This window comes from Dermacentor silvarum, chromosome 8, assembly GCF_013339745.2.
Source record: "Dermacentor silvarum isolate Dsil-2018 chromosome 8, BIME_Dsil_1.4, whole genome shotgun sequence".
Lineage (NCBI taxonomy): Eukaryota > Metazoa > Arthropoda > Arachnida > Ixodida > Ixodidae > Dermacentor > Dermacentor silvarum.
The window spans coordinates 68808859-68833713 of record NC_051161.1 but is presented as its reverse complement, the minus strand read 5'-3'; the positions used below and the strand labels follow the sequence as shown (position 1 = coordinate 68833713).

The 24855-nt window shown below is 48.4% G+C and overlaps 1 protein-coding gene across 1 annotated transcript in view; it reads right to left on the bottom strand.

The window, feature by feature from the left end:
- The window catches only part of LOC119461386 (ankyrin repeat domain-containing protein 6), a 142292-nt gene that overhangs the window by 64220 nt on the left and 53217 nt on the right, over window positions 1–24855 (bottom strand). Inside the window, exon 2 of the mRNA XM_049672578.1 lies at window positions 1831–2156. Coding sequence (XP_049528535.1) covers window positions 1831–1950 — 120 coding nt within the window. The 5' untranslated portion in view covers window positions 1951–2156. The remainder of the gene's footprint in view (window positions 1–1830; window positions 2157–24855) is intronic.

Below are 24855 nucleotides of genomic sequence, written 5' to 3'. Positions count from 1 at the left end.
AAGCAAGACATAACTCCCTGTCTTTCACTACCAAAGAACTGTGCGGCACAAAGATGGCTGCCGGAAAGTGGAGTGCATCTATAACGCTACAATGTTTCAATGTGATCAACAGTGAACAGAAAATTTACGCCTGGGCCTCGAGCTAACGTTTCGGCAAGAAGACTTGTCTTCGCTATGGTATTGTCGAAGACAAGACCTATCGTCTTGTCTTCCTCAAGACAGTACGAAGAAAATAGACGAGGCAGCACCGTAGACAAAACCCCGTGTCTTTAAAATGGCTCCAAGCTAACGCTTCCTGTGTTGGGATACTGTTTATAACTACGTCTGCACTTTCCTTTGAACCCTTTCTCTCCTTCATGCTTCAGTATATGGTACTCGAGCACAAGATGCTATATACGAGGCGTACTTTGGCTTCTGAGAGTGAGCATGAGGCTGCAGGCAACAATGCCCTGACGAGGATTGACACGCGGGGTGCAAGAGAGAGAGGGATATAAGGAAGGCAGGGATGTTAACCAGTCAGGAGTCAGGTTGGTTACCCTACTCTGGGGGAAGGGGGAAGTGGAAGAGAAAGAAGGGAGAGGGTGGGGGTACGGAGACGTGCACGGACCGTACTGCTGAGTCAAAGGCGCTCGTACAAACCAGACGCTCACAGAAGGCACAAAAGGGCCTTCTGAGCCGATGATCGGTGGGGACGGTGTTCTAGTATAGCCTGTTCACTCAGAAGACGATTATCTAGTTCCTGAATGCGTTGATCATAGATTGTCCTTCTGATTCAAATTGAGGACAGCGGCACAATACGTGATCAATGTACTCCTCGCATCCGCGCGCATCACATGCAGGACTGTCAGCCATTCCAATTAGACACGGGGCCCAAGGACAGGTGTATCCTTATGATGGTGGTTTTGGTTGGATGATGCCCTCTACAATGCCACACACTCTTGAGCAGAGTGTATAAGCGTACTTGAGTAAAAACGCAACCTCTACCAAATAGTCTGCGCCAAGGCCATGGAGGCAAGGCCGATCAGTATATTCTATTCAACTTATGAGGGAAGCGATGTACATTTCGAGTTGCTTTGTTCCTTATATAGATATATAACTAGGGTTATCTAGTTAGGCAGATAACCGCTATAGATATAACTAGAGTTTCAGGTCGCGAGATAAGAAGCAAGTGTTTCCTGCCACTCCATTTCTCTTCTACATGTCTCAAAGCGCTATAAGTGTTTATAATTACTCTATAAATGGTGATTAGATGCAAAAAATAATAAACAAATTATGAATGACGTATTGTCATATTTAAGCGAGAGGTTGAGAAATGACGTTCAGACGCATGCAGAGTGCCAATACTTTCAGTGTAGTGCACTAAAAAAAAAAAAAATTCGCACGACACATAACGCCCTCCTTGCAATGTCTGGGTGAGAAGACTACGTTTTAAGAACATTCCCTTAAAAGAACGCAGGATTCCCCATTGCTCTAAACCTGGCGCAAATTTCTTGCTTACGCTGTTCGTAAAGCGGACAAGCTAACTTCACATATGAGATATGCACATCTGGTTCACCACGAGCGCATGACGATGATTCATCACGCCCTATTTCGTGTAGGAAGTAGTTGGTGAAGGCCGCACCTACAGCCGAAGTCGATGAAACAAAGTTTCCACGTCACACGGTCGACTCAAAGTTCGGGAACCAACTGAATCTAGTAGAATACGCACGTTAAAGAACCCCAGGTGGTCCAAATTTCCGGAGACCCCCAGCTACGGCGTGCCTCATAATCAGATCGTGGTTTTGGCACGTAAAACCCCATAATTTATTATTACATAAGTGTTGTACGTACCGCGTCCGCCTCGATCCTGGCTCCGATCCGGCACAGCTCGACCACGGTGTCCGTCTGTCCCGCCACGGCTGCCTGGTACAGCCTCTCCGCCAGGGTCGGCACATGGTCCGGCCCCGCCATTTCCACCTCCTCCGGCAGCTCCACCACGTCAGTGCAAGGGCGCGAGAGTTTGGGCCCCGTGCTTCACTGCTGCCCAGAAACGGCGGCACGCACTTCCAGCGGCACCGCGAGCCCCGCCCGCTGCCTGACGTTTCGGACTTTGGTGCAGGAGGCCGCCGAAGGAGGTCCGCCATCGCGGCAAGCCTCCCGCATGACCAGACTGGCTCCTGCGTGTGCACAGAGGAATGAAGTCGCATGAGACGCAGGTATACAATGACATCATATAGAGTGCGCTGGCCAAAGAAATATCCTCGAGGAGGAGAACACATGTTTGCAACCACGATTTTTAAAAATCTTCGCCTTTCCCGCGGCGAAACAACCTTGTTGTGCCCCTTGTGGCTGGGAGTGGCGTTTACGAACGCTTACTCCTATCATATGGGGATGGCCGAGAGCCCGATGTGCGACTCGTGTAGGGGAGAGGAAACAATCGAGCACCAATTGCGTACCAGTCCTCGCTACGACGTACAACGCCGTTCTCTCAGGACAACTTCAAACCGACTGGACTCGAGACCATTCTCCGAGTCAAAGATACTCGGGCCGTGGCCACGTCCGTCACTGGCACAAAAAGCGATTCGTGCAACTATAGTACAGTACTTGGAGTGCACCGGTTTGACAGACCGCATATAGTGTCCCTGTGCATCCTCGCACGTGCACTCGGTGCTCACTCTCTCCCTCTTTTCCTCTTTCTATTCCCCCTTTCCCTTATTCCGAGTGTAGGGTAGTAAACCGGACGCTCGTCTGATTGACCTCCGTGCTTTTCCTCTCCTTGCTTGTTCTGTCTCCTTTCGCGGTTGGTTGCATTTTTGCATTTTGTTATTTATATTATGTGCTTTCCATAATTTTTCTACCGTGTATTGTACTGATGGCAATACGCGATAAAATGTAGTTTTATATATTCAGTTCTTAGCGTTCCCCGATATGAGTGGCGCACTGAAACGTTTTTAACACGAAAGTGTTTTATGCCGGGGTCCACCAAGACTTCACTGACGTATTTCCGTCACGGAAATACGTCACACGAACATACACGAACATAATACAAAGAAAGAAACCAGAAGAAAAAGTTCCACAAACATGCAAAATTTGGACATCGAACCCACGACCTCTCGGTCCGCGACGATAGATCGCCGAGCGTTTAACCCATTGCGCCACAAACGCATTTGCAGAGAACTACACAGACGCGCCTTATATATCTAACACTCCTCCGTGTACCCGCGCTCTTGCTCGGGGCGGTGCCGCCGCCTACGAGCAGAAAAGAGAAGTACTGCATTATGACACTAACGCGCACCGACAGTGAACGCTTCGGTGGTCTCAGCACTACGACGCCTCGATGCCAGCATTCGAAGGGACGCTGGCATCAAGAAGCACTACCAACGCGTTCTCGCAGAAGCACTACTAGGTGGCGTTCACCGTACTCAGCACAGCGGAGCGTGTTTTAACTGTTTTATTGCTCCCACCATGTCAGCTGTTTTGTAAGGCAGGCGAAACTTCGTCGGGCCTATCCGGCCTTGGGTCTCAGTTTCCTGTTTCTTTGAAAGGAAATAAAATTCAAATTCAATGCAGGTGAAGAGTGAACGACCTTCGCGGTCATAGAAAGCAGTGTAAGTGTACAATGCAGCAAAGCGGATATATAAATATGCGCTAAAGCAAAGAAATATACCGCAAATGAGAATATGTATATAACTGCAACTTTACTACGGGGATAGTCAGCATCGAAGCATCGATAAAAAGCAATAATCAAAACGTTAATAAAGGTTATTTCTGGTTCCTTTGAACCACTGCGCGAACCTTTACGGATTTCCCCGCCAACAGAAATCACGGTAATCCATTGGTACCTGACGCCAGTTATGAATTCATGCCAAAGTAAAAATGATTATTATTAAATAAATCTCAATTTGGTAAAAGATCAATGTCATAAGTAAATATACAATCTAACGCCCAAAAATTCAGCCATTTTACCACGATGATAAAAGAGGGAGCAATCATAATTTTATATTATTTATAGTACGTGGAAATGCTATAAACAGTGCTCCAAGTATAATTGGAACAAGTCAGTTTCCAAACCCCAAGAATCATGACATGTTAATGCATTATTTATAATTTTACATTTGCAAAAGTTCTTCCATTATTTATTTATCTCGAAATTTAGTTTAAATTGAATTATTATTTTAATTCAGGCCATTCGCTGTCTCTTTCTGCAAATAAGCCAACCGCGTTTTGCGACCGATATATCTCAGTGGTAAGTCGTAGAGTCATACAAACAACACATGTGTAAATATCGCTACGTCGTAAAGGCCAAACCCCATGAGAGCGATTTTGTGTGCGACGGCGACGAGCGCCGGCTTTGAGCGACGAAACGGGCCATCGCGCTAAGAGATCGCTCGTTCTTGTCGCTCGATCACTCGGCTTCTGAAAATATAGAATTCGTCGCTCGTCGCCCAGAAGGGCTATGAGCGACTGGCCAATAGCGCGAAGTTGGAACTGGATGTACATCAGTCAAGCACTACCGACTGACGCACGGAACGAGCAAACGACTAAATTTTGATACGTGTAAGGATAGAAACCTCCTGCGAGACCTTCAGAAATGTTTTATGCTGCTGTTTACTGTAAAACACATCAACTTAAATTAATACAGCACACTTCACGCCAGTTTCGGCGCGTATTTGCTGCCCTCATACCGGCCACACCGGGGAGACGTCGCTCAAACGTCGTCGCTCGCGTGCGGTACGACTTGTAGGCGACGAGCGAACGCGACAGCCATCTACATCGCGTAGCTTGTCGCCGTCGCGCGCAAGATCACTTGCATGGAGTTTATACCTAATGAGGCACACTTTAAAAAAGATGGTGTGGCTTTCGCTGCTGTAAGCACGACGACGAATTGAATGACGCCGTGGTGTCAGAAGATCCTCTGGATATTTCCAAATGTCGTTATTGTGATAACTTGACTGTTTCATTTTTCTTTATGCAGTTAAGGTGTGAGGATGCCTCAGCGGATGGAATGTTTGACGGCTCAGGCGAAAGCAAATTGCAGCTAAAAAGAAAGCTACAAGTGATGCGACTGTACCACTTCACAAAAATGACGACTACGACACAGCATTATTCGGGCGGTGACTCCGCAGGATTCATCTTCGCTTCTGGGTATCGTAACATGAATGCACCTTCAGGCCCATGTTTTAAGGTATCTGACGACCGCACGGTGCGATAACACTTCCTTTTAACAGTGCGATAGGGCCTGACCGTGGATAATATATAGGAGCTCCTCCCGCATCATGTGCAGCTGTTCATCACTGGCACAGAATACGATAATGCAGTTTGCCAAGCGTCGTTCCATCCCAGACATCGCAATGGGCTCAACGGACGCTCTGTTCCATCCGTCTGACAAACTTCGGAATGCCAGCATGTAGTCGCGGACCACCTTAAACGTTCCGCAGCGTTCGCCTTCGATGTTGCTTACTACAAATACAGCAATAAAATACCCCGTAACAGCACCTCCTCGCCTAACTGCATCGCTCCCATACGCGGTGCCCCGTCTGCGTCGTGCGCGCCACCTCGCCGCGGCAGGTGCGAGCACCGTCTGCAGCGACAGAGAATGGCCTCACTTTTACTTACCGGGCGGAAGAGGCCCCAACTGCTCTTGAGCCGATCATCTCGCAGTTGAAAAACAAAAACAAAAGCGAGGAAAAAAAGCAGGCGGAGCACGAAAGGTTGAGGTGGTGGAAATGGGGGGGGAGGCCATGCCTCCGCCGTGGCCACCGGATACACGCTGCCCTCGGTCGACTGCGGCGGCTGCTTCTGCTATTGCCCCCATAGAGCGGGCGACGCACCTGCTCCACTTGGTGCTTCTAAGCAACGCTAAATGCCGGCCATGATATTCCACTTGGAGCAGGGGGAGGTTGGTAGCTTTTAGGCTTAACGCTGCCGCTTGTGCTCTTGATGTTTTGGTTGTGGCTGTGCGAGGCTGGCAGGCAGTGAATAATAGGCGTCTCCTCACAAGAGGGGCTCGCGTGCTTCCTTTGTCTTTTGTCGAGTAAGCACGCAGGCCACGGTCACTGAGTCTTGTTTTTGCCTTACGTTCATTTTATAATGTCGTCAACCATCCTAAGAGGACCGGGCTGGGGTATTTTATCATCTAATTCTAAATCCAAGTTTGTTGTACCTCTGTTGATATCAACCATTGCTGATAGGCAATGCGCAGTGAGTAGCTTGAAATATGTATCAATAATGCCAAAGGTGTTGCGCAAGAACGCCGCGACATGACTCTTGGTTAGACGATGAATGTAATTCCAGAACATTTAGTTTGGCTGTCCTAGATTGGGAAAGTAGATTTGGGGGAAAATTCCTCTACCATGCATGCTACTAGTAATGGTTAGCACTTCTTCCTACCGGCATTTGCTGGAACTGCTACAGTGCTAACATCGCTTGGCGTGTTAGTTAGCTTGCATGTTTGAGCAAACTTGTTTGTGAGTGCGTGCGTGTGCGTGTGACGAGTATACCATAGGAAAATAAACGACCGAGGGAGAGGAACACTTGAGAAAGATCTCTTGAGCAGTGGACTTTCTTGGCACCCCTAAGTGACGACATTCCAAATTTATTGGCTGACGAACTACATATGTGTTCACCAAAAATACGCTTTGTTTCTTTTCTTTTCATTTTTTTTTTGTCATGCGCTACACAACGCTCCTTATCGTTTGCGTTTGTATCACACAAATTGTGCAACAAGATACCAAAACGTCGAACCAAGAGAGTTCCTTCATGCCACGTGGTGTTGTAGCGAGCACCTTGCAAATTGAAAGTAAAATAAAACAGAAAAAAAAAGCTCAGGTGAACTTCACGACTATGTAATTACAACCAATGAAAGAATGTGTTGTCGATAATCGTTTTCTCTGTCGACGCTCTCCTGACGCGATTACGTTGTTATAAAATCGCGCCCGCGAGTCTTCAAGATCAGGGCTCGTTCACGAACGACCACTCGAAGCGTTGCCTTCGAGGCAAAACCGTAAATTTCCTGCCGAAAGTGCATGCATTTTTGTGGCAGAGCTCGTGTCTAGAAAAGAAGCGCCAAGAGCTTATAAAACCTTGCCTGTCTATCGGTTACCGCCGAAGAAGCGCTAGGCCAACGAGCTTTCGCAGCACACTTGTTTTCGCTGCTCGCGTGATGCGTGAGCCGTAATTTTTCGTCAGTGTATACGCGAAAGCACTTTCTCTGGCCAAACCCTGGCTGCTTTAAATTAATGTCCAGACAAGTACACCGACAGGATTGGGAGGCGGAGCTTTCACGACGGTCGTAAGTCTTACGCTTCCTTCCTTTCTTTGTCTTATTTTATGCGTTGTGCAATGGCCTTCTCACTATTTGCTTTTTCTCCGATGATTGCACCGAGCTCCACATGCGCAGAAAATATTTAATATAACCTGCTGGATCGACCAGAATCTACTGGTGATTAGTGCTTGTTTCGTCCTCTTGCACTGGGCACATAATCTCCCGAAGACGCATGGGTAAGGGGGTAGAAAGGGAAAGGAAGAAGAGAATAGACGAAGTCACCACGTGCACAATCTGACAGTAGCAATCCTTATGGGCGGGGCTGGTTGAGATAGATAGATAGATAGATAGATAGATAGATAGATAGATAGATAGATAGATAGATAGATAGATAGATAGATAGATAGATAGATAGATAGATAGATAGATAGATAGATAGATAGATAGATAGATAGATAGATAGATAGATAGATAGATAGATAGATAGATAGATAGATAGATAGATAGATAGATAGATAGATAGATGCAAGAGAAGCCTTAAAATTTTATTCGGCGAACACGCGAAATTTAGAATTGCTGTTATAAGTGTCTAGAGATAGAGTGTTACTAAGCAGTGGTTAGTGGTTGCCAGTTGTCAAGTGCAACCACAAATAGGTTAAGGTGGCTATCCTAATTCCACATCTTTCAAATGGAGCAATAACATCATATGAACGTGGAAACAGTACGGATCCTCTTCTCCTGCAAATAACTTCTGTTTACGAAGGTTTGTGCGCTGTCTCTGCGTCACCATGCACGAACCGTCAGCGTGCAGATTGGACAATAAGCGCTCTGCCATAACTTGGTTCACGGTACGTTCCTTCGCAATCTTGCTTATGAAGCACAGAAAGTACAGAACGCAACCAAGCCGTCCTATGTTGACAGCAGAGAGCCCAAGTACAGCTACACCATGCCGAAGTATAAAACATCAGCGGAATTATGACATACAGACCTTCAAAGAGAAGCGACATGCTGTATCGATGCTACACTGAGGGCCATCTGTAACGTGGCAATTACGCTCGAATGTCGGTGATCTCGTCACCATGTCATCGAGGCAGTGTCCAGATAAACGAATGAGACCGTGTCGGCGAGTTCGGCTCGTTCTAAAGCCGCGCGGCCAGTCGGCGGAATGATGTGGCCCTAGGCGGCTGCATACGCTATCAAACGGTGTCATCGGCGCCATTGGCGCCATCATCACGGCAATAATGAGCGCTGTCGCGCCGTGTCGATTCCTCGTAGGAGATTGTTCAGGTGCCCAGGATCCAGCGGTGAGGCTAATTGCTTTCCTCCGCGTCGACTTCAATCGCAAATGCCAACCGCAACGAATTTCGTCCTGGTCTGTTCATTTCCTCGCACTAATATTTTCGTCTGTCTCCTCTGTCGTCGTGTTACTCTTCTTTCTGCTCAAATTCTACTAAGCTTGAACTTTTTGTTTTTGTTTGGTACATTTTTGTTTAAGAAGAGAAAGAAAACAAAAAGGACGTGCTACGACGCACGGTTTATAGATAAAACGAGCCCGCTCGTCCTCCATTGCAGGGTGGCTCACGAGCTTCTTGAACCGGTAATTAAAACAACCTATGTTACTATTACTGTTATTTATTCATTTATCATTTCTGGAACGTCACTGGCATTAGAGGGCATCGTTGTTACCGGGAGTTTCAAGAAAGGGACGCTGCTCTTCAGAATCTACAGAAGAAGAGGCCTTTCACCTGTGTGCCTGCAAGAACTTGTGTATCCCGAAGGATCCACTACGCCCGCAAGGAAGCCTTTCTTCCAACCCTTCTAACAGACCCTGATTTGCTGGACGTGCGTTAAATATCCCAGTGACACTGCAAAAGACTTTCAGGCGGAGCAATCGCCGTCCATAAGCAGGCGAAACCCTCATGTAGTTACAATCCACCACCAACACAACCTCCGTGTCACAACCGAACAGTCATTTTATCGAACTCCACACGGAGCCTAGGGATTTTATTCTGCTAAGAGACATTTTATCATCACACACCGGCCAACCGGAGCGATTAAACGAAGTCCTCTTCTTGCCCTACATAAAGGCTACTGACTACCCAGCCTATACAAACCAAGAGGAACAAACAAAGTATCTTTATTTGTGCATCTTAAACTTGGCTTTCCTGTACAGGGCCCGTATTTGCAAAAAAGAATTAAAAATTCTTACGTTAGAATTGTTCGTAAGAGAACATTTAACCCAGTCTTGATGCTGGATGAGCGAATGCGGCTAGCCAATGGCAGGAGCACTTGCGAACTAAGAGCTTTGTGAATTCGACAGGCCATGTAACGCGCAGGGTAGATAACCGGTGGACCATTACAGTTACAGAATGGGTGCCAAGAGAAGGGAAGCGCAGTCGAGGACGGCAGCAAACTAGGCGAGGTGATGAAATTAGGAAATTTGCAGGTCGAAATTGGAATCGGCTAGCGCAAGACAGGGTAATTGGAGATCCCTTCGTCCTGCAGTGGGCATAAAAATAGGCTGATGACTATGCTTATTATAGTGATGATGATGATGAATTCGACCCCACACCCTTGTTATTGATAGTAGCAGTTTGTGACGAAAGGCAATTCCACTCTTGCGCGTTTGTCTTTAGTGGATGTCTGTAATGGACAGCCTTGCGGATGTCCGTGACACAGTGTGCATTACAGACATCCACTAGAAACAATTTCTCCCGATAAAACGAATGTTTCGCGAACTAAACGGTGGTCCCGCAGCATCAGTCCTGGCACTCGACGAGGTCACACGGAGCGGCAGGTGCAGGAGCGGCTGCTCGTCGCGCCGTGGACGCTTCCGGTGACTTCCTGGCGTCGCTGGCGCTCCCTCGGGCCCCTGAGATCGTGAACGTATACGACGCCGAGGTCGCAAAGAGCGGTAGCTTAACTCCCTTGCGTGCCGTGCTCTCTTTTGTCACAAGAGCGCGCGGTGACCCCAACGCAAAGCTCGCTGTATGTCGCGGCCCGCTTTTATCTACGTACAGCGAACCGGTTGTGAGGAGATCTACAGCACCCCCCCCCCCCCCCCCCCACACACACACACACACACGCGCGCGCGCAACGGGAGTCTAAGATCGCGGCCTCACAAAGCGTATACGAAGTGTGTTTGCCGAGGTGGGACGTCCCTTTTTATCTCGTGAAATAATTGGACGGTCCCTTTGAAGAACGCGATTTCGTGAAGGCCACGCGCAAACATAAAATGCTCGAAAAAGCTGAATATGTCACTACTTGTGCGTTTCCTAAGGAAAAATACTGCCGTCTGTATGGGTCACTGCTTGCTTCTTTTTTTTAATTTTTTTCTTCAGTTCCATGTTTTTTAACTAGACCGTACGTTTGGTATGATGTAGAAGACAAATGAATTACTTTTTACTGCCTACCGTACCTTCTTTAGTAATTTTATCGGTCGCAGAATATCTAACAAAAACAAGTCGTATAGAAATAACACAAGCTATAGGATTAAGAAAAAAAGCCGGAAGAGTTAGCCAGAACAGCATCCGGTTTGCTACCCTGCTCTAGGGGAGGGTACGCGAAATAGCAAGAAAAGAGATGCATATACAGCGAGAAAGAGAAAAACATCTGCCGGCGCGTGTGCGAACAGAAAACGACGCTGCTCAATCAAAGGCGTCTCACTAGCCTCACGCAGTGCACAAACTCAGCGGTTCTAGCCTAGAAGCGCAAGTAATGGTCTCAACGACTCCACCACTTGTAGTTAGTTCACTTTGTAGCGACCGACTGTCCGCACTGCTGAGAGGTACACGATGACGTCCATTATAGATCGCAAAAGTGCGATGACCTGACGGGTTGCAGTGGGTGCCACCAGACGTCTCTGATGTGAAAGGAAGTGTCGCCAGCCGCTGTGGCTGCAGAGCAGGTCGCGGGCTCGGAAGGGCAGGCCACAGGTAAAGTGCACGGAAGCTTACTTCATGGGGACGAGCCGGAATTCCCTCCTTGTGAGCCCTGGTGGTAACCGGCCTAGCAGTGCTCGGCCTTTGATGCAAGTATCTTTCTCACAGGAAGAAACAGACCACTCGCTGCGGGCATAATTCTTTGCAAAAGAGCTCCGACGCACACGTCTGCAGTCCTTAGACAAATAGTTGCTGGAAACTCGAAAGGCACATTTGTAAGCTAAGGCAGATCGAGCCTCATCGTGTACGCATTCCAGCACAGTGGGTGTGAAGTGGCATACCCTGTGGCTTCTCAATGCTTGTCGTAACGCGGCTGCGATATATGTCCTCCTGCAGCTGCTGATCAACTTCTGACGCGTGTATATATATTCACATTTATCAGGACGCCGCGCTCGTCACGTAATATAAACAGAGAGCGATGTAACGGCCCTACCCACCGTGGTTGCTTAGTGGTTATGGTGTTGGGCTGCTAAGCACGATGTCGCGGGATCAAATCCCGGCCATGGCGACCGATTTCAATGCGGGCGAAATGCAGAAAATACCCGTGTAATTAGATTTAAGTGCACGTTCAGAGAACCCCAGGTGGTCCAAATTAATACGGAGTCCCCCCTGCTGCATGTCTCATATTGAGATGGTGGTTTTTGGCACGTAAAACCCCAAAATCTAGATGTAACGGCCCTCTTTCACCTTGAGGATTCTATCTCCGATGTCCTGTCTGCTCGGAGCTACGAACTATAAGCAAGTCAATAAACTTCTTTCTCCCGCCCTTTGATCCTGCGTTCTGGATCTCACGTCACGGTGAAGGACAACTACAATGGCAAACGAACCATCACCAGTATTCTTTCACATCGGCAGGAGCTTAAAATACAAGTTTTGTAGTGCCCGCAAACAACAGGAACAATAGTCACAAGGCCAGAGATGATTAGCTCTCAAGATGAAGACAATACAGTGAGAATTATTTCACTTCGCGCGTTCTCGCATGTCATCTGCGGCGCAACCAATCGCATAGTTCAGTGGCACTTGTATTACATTCCTTTCTTTTTTCTCTTTCCGTGAAAGGGTGTGCGTATTTCCGGAACCTTTATTATCTCTTTTGTTACAAATGTCTGAACTTCTCTGCTCCAAAATGACATAGTACGAACGTATGATGAACGGCGAAGCCCGCTCGCAAAAACACTGCCCATGCCAGAACTATTATCCTATCCCGGATAACGAGCCCTTTTATCGCATTTCGCTCATTGCTGCACTTGTTTGCCAACATATCGATTAGCACCTTGATGGCGAGTAAAGTCAAAAGATGAACGAAAGAAACTGCTTGTTGCCGGGCTACTTGGTTCATACTTCTAACGGCGGAAAAGATGCGAACCATGTGAAGAAACGACCGGACTGTTAAGGGCGTCCCTCGCTATAACTTGTGGCGTAGTGGGACAGGTCTAGTTAACCTCCCTGCCATTCCTTCCTCCACCTTCTTTCTCCCTCGTACCTATCTCTCTCTCTCTCTCTCTTACACACGTGGAGAGCATAAACAACGGGAGCCACGAAGAAGTCTAGAATGACAAAGACAACAAGCCATCCGACGCAGCCCTGCTTGCCCCTCATGCTGCGCCCCTAGTGGCAGAGCCTAAAGTGACGCTGTAGCGATCAACCCGGCGGGTATCGAGTGGCCGCCCGTTGAACCTGTAATTAATGAACCGAGCGGCGGCACTCTTCAGATATCCGCGGCATGTTCGCAGGGTGCAGCGAGGCCAGCTTACGCGCTGGGAACCGGCGCCGTTTCGGCGTCGGCGTCGTCGGCCTTGCGGCCCGGTGGTGGTGCTCTATAGCAGCGCGCATCGTCATTGGGCGTGGCGGTCAAGGGAAAGATGAGCGCTGAAGGTCTCCCTCCTTACTCCCTCGGGGTATACCCATACCTGCGCGGTGATTACACACCTATCTCTTCGCGCTATCCGGCGGCATGCATGCGCCGAAACGCCGGAAGAAGAAGAAAAGCGTGAACATACCCCCCCGGGGCCTCGGTTGTAAATACGCTCCTACGGCCTCCCAAGAGTTCGGCTGCTATTCTTCATCCCTTCGTGACACGCGCTTCGCGTTACGGATCTGCCTTGTTCCGACTCAACTTTGTGAACTCTGCGGGAGATACTCTCAGCGCGCAATTTCGCGCGCGGAAAGAATAACAGTAGTAAAATAACGACGCCTATACGATCGCTTTCTGTAGGTCTTGTTCTGAAGCGACTCCACTCAGAGAGAAAGTGCAGTGTCCTGATGAAAATTGAGGTGAAAGTACTTGATGTCACAGCTTCGACGTCCAAAGGGCAGTCCTCCGATAGCCATTCTAGATTTTCCAGGCGCTGCACGCATCAGTTGTAACAGCTTGACAGCAGTTTCACACCTGACGACAGCGCCAGTACAACACGCAAAAAGCTTCATTTTAAGAATGGTGATTTTATTCTGCCACGTTCAGGTCAACCCTGTGTGCGTCCCCACTGACTAGCCTAAACAAATGAGCAACGTTAGTGTAGAACTGACAGATTTAGATAAGCGGAACGCCGACTTGTCCAATCCAGAGAGTCGGGGCAGCTAAGGATCCTTCCGGGATGACTCGCCACCCGTATGTAATAGACTGTGACTTCGGCAAACCCACCCATTCATTCGGTAATTCAGAACTATGCGATATTGAACTATAGTGTAACTGCATCAGTCTGTCATATAATCAGCAGGTATCGCGTGTAAGACAGACATACTATAGCGAGGACTGAGACTGACCACAAGGATGTTACAGCATGAGAATGCCTCTTTCTTTTATTATATCTACTTTTTTTCAAGTCTGCGCACTCTTACACGCTGCTAGAGTACCGACCATGGGACACTTTACCTTATTTTTATTTTATACTAAATTTATGTATAGACCCTCTCAAAATTTCTGTTAGCATTTAGTTGTTCGTTTTGAATATTTGCTTCTACCCTCTTCTTGGTATTTTGTTAGACGCACTTTTCAATCAACCCGCTGTAGCCAGTACCCCTTGTGGGTACGAGCCTTGTTTTGAGGCAACAACAGCTCAAATTTGCCGGTGTATCGCTGCATGCAAGGCACCGTGAAAGCGTTGCACAGCACCTGCTATGCGCGCCCGAGCAACTCCCTCTCTTGTCTCCTGCTCATCCTCTCTCTTTCGCGCAAGCACAACACCGCATCCTCCAGGGCAGCACGCAACGGTTCAATGCTTTGATGGGGGGGGGAGGTGAAGGCACGCCGAAAATGCTCCCATTGTGAAAGGCGCACGCCGGCGATTTCGCGCCCGTCGACCTCCAGTGAAGCACGCGAACAGAAAGATACACGCGCGGGCCGTTGCTATCCGACTTCACCTCCCTTCACCGCGATGGCTGAGCAGGGATCGCCAACAGAAAAAAAGTGATGACCGCGCCGGCGAACATCGTGTCTGTCTCCCGCTGGCGATATGGATGTTAGGCGCACATGTCGAGTCAACGACCGGTCGCTATGGCCGCAGGCGGTCGGTCAGTACACGGGTTAGGCAAGCACGCGATGCGCGTTTGTACGACTTGCGGTACGCGCTGCGTTTGGTTCTAACCAACTGCCTAACGGGCGTAAGGCGGTGGTGGGAGTTGCGAGCACTAGCAGAGATCACCGCTATGTCGCGGCGACCATGTGGTCAAAAGTGCAACCCCGCAGCTCTGCAGCATCCTGAACACTATGCTGCGTCACCCATGTATGTCGTATCGAATACATGAGAACGTGCGGCGTTTCGATCATATATAAAAAATGTGTCGCAGTTTCACCCGAAAGGCGAAGCACCAATCGCGATAGCAAATTAGTAGAGAGTTATACGGAGTAAGGATAGTAGTTTTATCAGCTGTATAAACTTGGACATGCAGCAGCACCAGCAACGCGCAGAACTGTTGTGGACGCCGTCGGCGTTTTGCCCGCGTTCGCACCGAACGCGCGCGGCGTTTTTATATAAATACGTATTTGGTGCCGCAGCTAAACGTCGCCTCCCCTCCCTCCCTCTCGTCCCCCCACAGCATTTCGCGCGACGGAAAAAGTTGCGTTTGCTCTCTACATATGGAAAGGAGGAAAGAGACGCTTAATTCTGCAGCCCTTCAGGGAGCACGGCGAAGAACGCGCGTTTGCTCTCCGACGGTGCGTTCGCACCCCGTGAAAGCGCGCGTCCATCGCGACCTTTCACTCGCACATACGGCGTCCGGAGCGCGGCGACGATTTCATCGCCGTTGACCTCATACGGAACCTCACGGCGACGGCGACGCCGACGGCAGAAATCTGCTTTGGAGTGTCCATATAACTGCTGTCGCAATAATATTATGTATAAGATGATATGAAAGTAATGGGGCGCACGTTATTTTTTTTAGGAGTATAATAAAATTGCGGCAGTGCCTCGCCAAATGTTACGATTATTCGAACAAAAATCAGTTTTCAGAGAAAGAAAACTTATATAGCCGACTGCAGGTTCAATGATTTCAGTGGAAGGGAACTTCAAAGGAGATTAGGAGTGTAACACTTATCCCACGACAACGGGCATTTCTTAGCAGAAAAAGAAAACACAGAGAGAGAATAGTATATACGAATATTGCCATGCGTGTGATCAAACTGGCTGCACTGCCCGATTGGCGTCGTCAAGTATAATATATATGCGAAGTATACTCAGTTGTACTAACTGAAACCCCCGTAGAAATGCACTTGCTTGCGAAAGAACGCCCCCTGTTCCTTTTAGAGCGATAGCTCTGCTACTCGAGGTACAAACTCAGATAACGCCTGGTTCCGTAAATCTAACCTTCAAGCTCAGACAAGGTCAAACTGCGACTAAGCCTGCCACTACTGGCGGCTTGCTTGCGAAAGAACGCCCCCTGTTCCTTTTAGAGCGATAGCTCTGCTACTCGAGGTACAAACTCAGATAACGCCTGGTTCCGTAAATCTAACCTTCAAGCTCAGACAAGGTCAAACTGCGACTAAGCCTGCCACTACTGGCGGCTGCTGCGTACGCCGCGTGGGCGCCCCTTATCTTGAAAGCGATCTGCGATGTGGACAAAGTGCGCGGTCGCGCGGGCCTCATCTTCAAAGCCATCTGTGATGTGTACCAAGTGTGCCGAGTACTGGTAGCTTCGTATGTGCTGTGCTTTCGAAGCTTTGTTCGCGTTGAAGCGAGACACAGCATGAAGGTCAATTCGCTCGCTGCTGCTGCCGCGTCGCGTAGCGTCAGTGTGTTGTCTTGTGGTGCAATTGTAGATGTGGTAGTTGGTGGCGGCGTTGAGCAGCGTCTGTGTCATTTCCCAAAGCAAGCACAACCATGCTATCGCTCGACCACGGCCGCTGGATAAAATCCAGCTGTCGTGGCTCGACAAACTTGGTTTAACCGTGTTGAACCACGGCAAAATTTTGTCCTTGTGGCCCTAATGTCGACCAGTTCTAATTCATTCGAGAGATTCGTGTTTGGCCAGAGGGCCGGGTTGGCATCCAGTGGCCGTGTTGAGGGCCGGGCAATAAAGGATAAATAAATGTCAGTGAAAATAAATTCGCAAACGTAAATAATGGTGCTGTGCGATGAATAAAAACTTTTTTTTATAGAAAATGCCGCGCCGACGCCACAGCGGTTTCAGATTGTATGCGTTATAACTTATAAGGTTCTCGTGGAATCGTGACCGCGCGCGCGGACTGCTTCTTTCAAGGCGATACTCCTGGCGTCGTGTGACGCATCCCGTGTACGCGGAAGCAATATGTCTGGAGCCATCGCACACTATCTGAGAAATAAAGAGACGAAATACAGCTTTCGCTGTAAAAAGCTAGTATCAAACAGTTCTGTAAAAGAGGCATGGTGAAGAAACATTCCGTAACTGGCAACATGAACAATCTGGCCGGCAAATATAACTTGTGCGAGCGTCGGAAAAAAGTCGGTATGTGCACGAACACCATTGTCTTCCTCGTACATCTGTATACTTAATTAAACGAATACTGGTATTGGCGCCTCACTTGCTCACCTCTCGGGCGAAGTTTCTCGCCTTAAGTGGGTTGTGTAGGTGAATATGAAGCGCAAGTGATGTAACAAGTATACTACAATGCACGTGTCGGCTCTGGCTTTGACGTCCGACCTTTGACCGGGACATTGTTCGGCGCCTCAGTATACGATTGCGCCACCGGGCCAGCACAGTCAATCTCCCGCTTACACACTCAGAAACCGCAAAGTATAGCAATCTCTTGCATTGGTTGCAAGGTGGGTTTCGAACGTGCTTGACTCAACGCTAATCAAGTGCTAGCTGCTTGTCATCTTCAAGCAAGTTCTAAGTCGACAGTGTAATAAATGCGATCATGCTTCTTGTACGCGATTGCGCTCGAGAAATATCACGCATATTGATTGCAATGAAGATCGAAACCGCCCTTTTTACAGATGTATATACTCTTCAACGAAGTCAGAGGAGTGTTTAGAAAGTTCTCAAGCAAATATTGACCTGGAAGCCTGACAGAACGGAATGAACTTACGAGCCACCGGTGGGAGCTTCCAACGGAAATCTAACTTGCCTACATCACGGACAGGCACTGCAGGTCGATCGCTAATTTCCTATGCGAATCTTTCTCTCTCTGTCTCTCAATGTATCGCTAGCTTCGACTTCCTTATATGTCATTCTTTCTTTGGGAGATACCAAGCGGGGACGCCGCTAACCCACAGCCGATTTTGCCTATATATTGCTCACGTAAGGTATCTGCTATATCCGCTCAATTGCCCGAAGACCAAACCAGTTCTGGCGCACGATCGTCGCTTTATTTCTCTCGTCGTTTTATGCAGAGCGTTCGAGGAGAGGAGGACGAGGAGGTCTCGGACACCCGACGTCCTTGAAGTCGCGGCCAAGCATGACAGATCGCTGATGCCTCTCTCGCGACGCGGATTCGTGCGGAAGGCGAGCGAGGGGGGAAACCTTCTTTTGCCTGCGTTCCTGTAACTGAGTCTATGCTCGCTCCTACTCGTAAAAGCGTGCAGCGTTACGAAGGCTAAGACTTGCCAACTGAACATGCGCCGAAGTTTCGAATCTCTTCCCGTGTGAGAACGCTTCACGATCGGTCCCGGGTGCCGTTTCTTCCCAGTGCCTTTTCTATATTGTGAATATTTGGCTCGCTCACTCGATTGTTCACGCAATGTGACAACGTGATCTGTCTGCCAGATATTAACCACCATTCCTAAGTTTTCTGTTTACGTTTGCAGTTTTGACAGCATATGTTTTGGTCATGATTTGCACCCGAGCTGCTCGTTCACTCGTGACGGCCTGCGGATCCGCCTAAGTGCGTCTCGAGCGCCGAAGTTCGCATTGAAAATCTTAATTTCTTTTATTAATCGGTTGCTGTGGTGGGATTAGGGTAGAGAGTACCTCGGCTAGGCAATATCTCTTCGTTCTGCAGCAAGCTATCAATAAATAAAATACTGTTTTATAATTTAATAAAGAAAGTGAGAACAAACATAACCACAATAAAAATAAGGATGCCATGACAGGAACTTCAATCAGCATCAATTTTTTTTCCACACCACTGCACAAATGCGGTGTACGTTGAAGCATTTATTCAGAGTTGCGTCTGTACATATTTCTATACATCGTGCATATTTGTACAGATTTCTGCGTACTCTCCCCAACACTTCTTCTTCCTTCCATCTCTGTCCCTTCTCTGCTGGCCGCTGCCCAGATGTCAACCTCAAGGTAGGCAGCTCCGGCGCGTTCATCAGCTCTTTCTTTCTTCTCGTTCCTTTCTTTCCTCTCCAATAAACAAACGCGCGCGCATACACACACTCTCTCTCTCACCAGGTGTTCTATTCGTGCCGCGCTATTACTGAGCTATAATGAAGGCTGAAACGCGTGTGACAGGGCATTCCACACGGCAGACAGACGCTCGAGCTGGGAATACGGCCCCGTCATCACGCATCCTATAAGATGCACGGACGCGGCGACGCCAAGCAAGGCTGTATACGCCGAAAGCCCGTCACAAATACACTCGCTCCCCGTGGTTGCCGCTTCGTGCGTCGACAGCTTCGCGAATTCGGACCTTCCACACTGCATAGTTTTAATGGATGTACAGACGAGCTTCCCCCTCTTCCGAGGCGGACGGCGAACCACCCGTCGCGTCGGTCGGTACACTCACCGCGTCGTGTGGCTTCTTTTTTTTTCCTCCTCCTAAACACGTTGCCACTGCGAAGATCCTCCTTTCCGCGCTTTCCTCCGCCAACTCGTGCTTTTTTCGGGCTCGTTAGGTGCTCGCTTCGTCGCTGAACCTCGTCCAGAGCTGCGTCCCTCGTTCTCGACTTGCGGTCGTCTGCCGCTTCACCGATGCGCTAGACCGGAACCGGGGAATGCTTTATTTTTATTTATTTATTTTTTGCCCTTATGGCGCCTCTGTAGACATGTAGATAGGACTTGAAGTCCTTCTTGGAGCGGAGTTGGCGCACTGTTACAGCTACATCTGTGCCGACTTAAAGGGCGGCGGAGGGGGGCATAGGCTGTGGCCACGTGAACGGATCACGTGACATTCAGGCAAAGCACACTAACAAGTTGCTTCATGGAATCGAATTTGCTATGACAAATGTTCATGGCTCTTATGTGAGGCCGGCAAGGCGTCAACGAAACAACGCATCAACAGCACCGAATCGTTCATCGGAGGCAGCAGAAATAGAAATATAGTGACGAGTTGACCAAGTTACAATTATGGGGAGCACAAGACTGGCACAAGAAAGACGTAAATTGATAGCATACGGCGAGGCAATATAATTACTTCACCGCATGCTATCAAATGTCTGCTATAGGGATTAGTTTCACAACAGCCAGTGTTTGCAGTCCGCATCACAGAACTTTCTGGCCACCAACACACAAAGCGTTCCGGGTTTTAAGCTTTAATCCTCACTTACGCAAGTTAGTGAAGATTGCGCAAATATGGTATACACCCTTCTATATGCATCACCGCGGTGACTTTATTTCACCGGTACTCATAGACAGCCACTCCAGAGTCGTCCCTCTATCAGTGCCCCTTGCGATGGCTTGCAGGAGTACGCATTTCCAGCAGGTGTCTCCGCGGTGCTTCGCGCAAGTGTCCATTTGAAGGCGGGTGCTTATGGCTCGCCAACTTCGCCCCCGTCTTTAAGCATTGCAGCGAGACGGGTCCGGACATGCTACAGCAGCTACACAGTCATAATGTCGCTGGTGTAAGCTGTGGGCTCCGAGTTTGTATTTTTTTTTTTACCATAGCAATATCCCTGCATGCATATCTTCTTCTTCTTCTTCTTCTTCTTCTTCTTCTTCTTCTTTACTTCCTTTTCGAGAACCATGGAAACTGCGCATTCGGTCGATCCGCCCCACGCTTTGTGCGGTGTTTCTGTGCCGTAACGACGTGCTCTTTTGTCCTGGCCCGTTTGGGACTAAACGTTTACGCCGCCAACTCGTGAAATGGTTTATGTGACAGTGAGCGCTTCGCGTCCAAAAGACGGGCAGTTAAGTGCTCAAGTGCTCCTCGCATCAGTGCGGGTTTCCGGCGTTCCTGGAAACGGGATTCTCTACGAATAACGACTTCGAGGCCTTCGCGTGAAGAACGAGAAGCGCGATGTGATACTGTTCTCTCGAGTCGTCTTCTTCAGAGCGACGAGACAATTCTACTCAGCAGCCCGTGCAAGACAATTAATGCGCGATGACAATGACAACATTTCTTGTGTTCATTTGCATTACTACGATACACGTGCGTTTGGTGCAGTCGAACTACTCGTGGGTCACACTTGGTAGTGATTAACCACTAATAAAGGTAATCATATAACCAGAAATCTTTCAAACACGTACTCGATAAAGTAATTGAAGAAAGCCTCAAAGGCAGAAAGTATTCTTGCACTGGACTAATTAATAAAAATAGTGAACATTACAGGTGCTTGTTCTTTATAAGTTGATTAAGCAATATAATTATACGCAAATGGCAAAATACTCTAAAAGTGGAGATAGGCACGCGGGTTGAAGCACGGCGTCATCTATGACAAACACAGAGTACATTTTCATCGTACTTTGACCAAAGTTGATAGTATTACTTTTCGCATGGCCCTACACTTTACGAAGATGATGACAACGGTAAAACATGTTCACTTATTTTGTTCCATTTTCCTGGGCAGTTCATAACGCTTTTGTGGACATTTAGGCGCCAAAAACTAAGGAGGCTATTACCTCAGTGTAACTTAAACAACCTAAAAAGATGTATGAAACATATTCAAAAGCTGTTACTCCGGTACAGAATGCCAAGTACGCTTCACCAGTGGTGCTCGCTTGTAAAGTATTATAGTTATTATTGTGTTTTGTTTCAACTATACGCCATTGTTCATTTAGCACTGGCTAGTAGTACAAGGCACGACGCCTGGCATTTGAAACCCTGTTAATATAACAAAGTTATAAAATAGCTTTCTGTCTGCTCTTATCTCTTAAGCAAATCTATACACTCTTCATGGGTGGCCTGCATGGCGCCTAACGTTGACCGCCGATGACAAGTGGCAATTCACTGTGGCATGAAGTTCTGGCGCGAAGCCATTTAGCTTTCTCCCACATCTGACTAAGTTAGGTAACGACTGCTGTGTTCAATTTTGACTGGGGGCTGATGTAATTCGCCCGAGCACGATGCCTTGTACTAGAGGACCTGGCCATATACCCGCGTAGCCGCGCATTATCGATTAAGTGCATGAACGCAAAAGCGCACATCTTGTGTGCACACGTTCCGCAATTCACTCCTGCCGCGAAATGCAACAGTCTCTCCCACGCTGCAGCCTTCGAGGGATCATCTGCGCCGAGTTCTGCCCTGTGTTTAGCCGGAGTTAGTTCCACGCGTCCCGGTGGTACGGCCCTCCCATCGACGAACGACTTCGTGCACTCCCCAAATTCGCCGTGGCGGCTGATGGGGCAGGGGCTTCTGACCTTTCGTTTATTTGTTTTTCTTTTATCCTTCTTGTTCGACAGTGCATCGGTCGTGGTCTGTCCTCAATTGGAGCGCGCTACAAGCACTGCGCTGTCCTTCCTGCGAATACATTACCAGTAGTTTTAAATTGTCTGTTTCATTCGTTGCGAGCGTCCCTATAGCGCACCCGGAAAGAGAACGTGAACGTGGGAGTCATGGACATTTTCTAAGGTCTAAGGTACGTTCTGTTTCCGGATGCTCAAAAATGTCTTCTGAGAAGATAGCACCGGATGCAACAATGGCTCACTTGTCCTGTAAGTGTAGGGGTTTGAAAAAAATTCCCGTGAGTTTTGTTTTTCTTCCAGGGTAGGCGATAACCTTACCCCTGCTGCAGGCTATTTCTTTCTTTCTTTCTTTCTTTCTTTCTTTCTTTCTTTCTTTCTTCTTTCTTTCTTCTTTCTTTCTTTCTTTCTTTCTTTCTTTCTTTCTTTCTTTCTTTCTTTCTTTCTTTCTTTCTTTCTTTTGAATGTAGCAGGAAATGCGAGTTTGTGTGATATGCGTGCAGGAGCACAAACGTCGACGGTGTCAGAGGCTGTCCACGGGTCATGGGCCACGGTAGGAGTTCCGAATGCTGAAAAGTTCGTGAGGTGATGTCTCCGAGGCACCGAATAAAGCATCGAGGGCCATATATTGTACCAATATCCTCGATTTGATATACAAAGACAATCAATGTCCAGCGCGGTCCAATGCATTGAAAAGACGATCGTGCACTCTCCGTGCAGACGCTATGCTATAACATCGTCCCGGCCGATCATCGGCCCAAAAGGCAATGAAGGCACTATTGTGCTTTTAGAAGACCACTGGCTTGTGCGAGGGTTTTTGTCTGCGTAGTGCTGCCGGTGCGCGTTCACTGTTTCTTTCCTTCCTCTTTCTCTCTTTCTCATCTTTTCCTACCACCGGCGTAGCGTAGCCAACCAGTCGCTTTCCTGGTTAAAATCCCTGCTTTATTTCTTTTCCCCAGTGATCCACAAAATGCACACACACACACAAAAAAGAAGCGATGGTGCCGGTAGATTGCAAACGGTTGCTTGTTACGCCTCCTTATCTCATAACTACCGGCTCGTCTGTTAACCCGTTTGATTAGCTCAACGTACAATCATTAAGAAACATACGGGGGCGCATTGATAAAGCCTGTGAAACGCCCTCGACTGGCCGCTTTCTTTAAAACATAATCGAGGCCGCTCGTGATTGGTTTTGTGACGTCAGGGGCAATAGCTACTTCATGAGCCGACATCTCAATCACGCGAGAAAGGCTGCCCTAATGCCGGAGCCTGATTGCAGACCGGAGCGGTATGATTAATGAATCGCTCTTGTCCTGTAGGGCGCACATGCAGGCTTTGTACCGAAGGCCACATTTGCCGAAGAACAGCTAAAAAATAATAATAATAATAACACGAGCATTCCGACGCAGCCGCTGTGGGCGGAGCAGCTCGTTCTTAATAACGATTTCTTAATGTCTTCTTTGTCAGCTTTACTCCAATTAAAACAAGGATGCATTGTTTTCTGCTGGAAGCTATCCTAAGTATAGTGATCCCGGCATGCAATATGCATCGCCTATTTTATTTATTTTTTTTTACTTCTCTCTGCGTTTGGTGCTATATCACGCAGCTCCAATCATAGCTCTTGCAGCTGGTATATTCTTTTGACCACATAGCCACCGCACAGGCTACCCGACCAAAGATGGCCGTACCGCTGTGAAATCGGTGCACAGCTACTTGGCCGCACAATTCACCACTGTCTATCACGCGCCAACTTATTCAGAGGAGAGGCGGTGGCTACGAAGAAAAAGAAAAACGTTACGCGTATGGCAGTAGAGAATTATAAAAAGAAGAAAAAAAAACGCATGCTTGCATATAACACACTGTACTCTTAGGCGCACTGACCTCACAGCATATTCTATCGACGCAGAATTCACGGCGTTTCTCACGCCCTAGGCTCAGAGGGTTCTCGAGCCGCCGCCGATATCCCCCGGCAGAGTCGTGAGTTGCGATAAGAGCGCCCCCCCAACAATGGCGGCACCGTTGTCGGGCCTGCGAAGCGCAACGCCGTGACTGGCAGTGTATGCACAAGGCCTCAGCGGGGTATATGCAACCCTGCAGGAACGTGACAACTTTTGCTCCCGAACGTGCACGCGTTATGCATCGATTACACCTCGAACTCCCGCGGCGTGAAAGAAACACAGGCAGCAGCGCTCGCGCGAACGCAATCCGTGCGGTACGTTGAAACACTCTTCCCGCAGTGTTCGGGAAAAGAGCGAAGTTGCGCGCGAACCAGGGCGCGCTACGGGTTTTTGTGATAACGGTCGCTGCGCTGCGTGCGCGTGTTTGCGCTCACTGAGAGGGCGCAATTTGTGAGCTATCGGATCTCACGCCTCGGGGTGGCGGCCAGGGAAGGGGACGAAAGGAGTTACCCACGTTGCGAAATATGTACGTGCTGCCGTTCAATGTTCTCTATATATCGATCACCGAAGCTATAGGCGCTATCTGCAGGGTGCGCGCACGCTTTTCCGTTTGTCGAAAAGTACCGGGTTGGATGTAACGAGGATGCCGATTACATGTAGAGTGCAGTCGGTAAGGGTTGAAAGTTAGCGTGGGCTGTGAGCAAAAATGACGAGGTAAGGGGTAGGATGCTTGGATTTAAAATGAAGTTGTGATGCTGAAAAGCAAACAAAGAACGCGGGGCTAGTTAGGAACGTT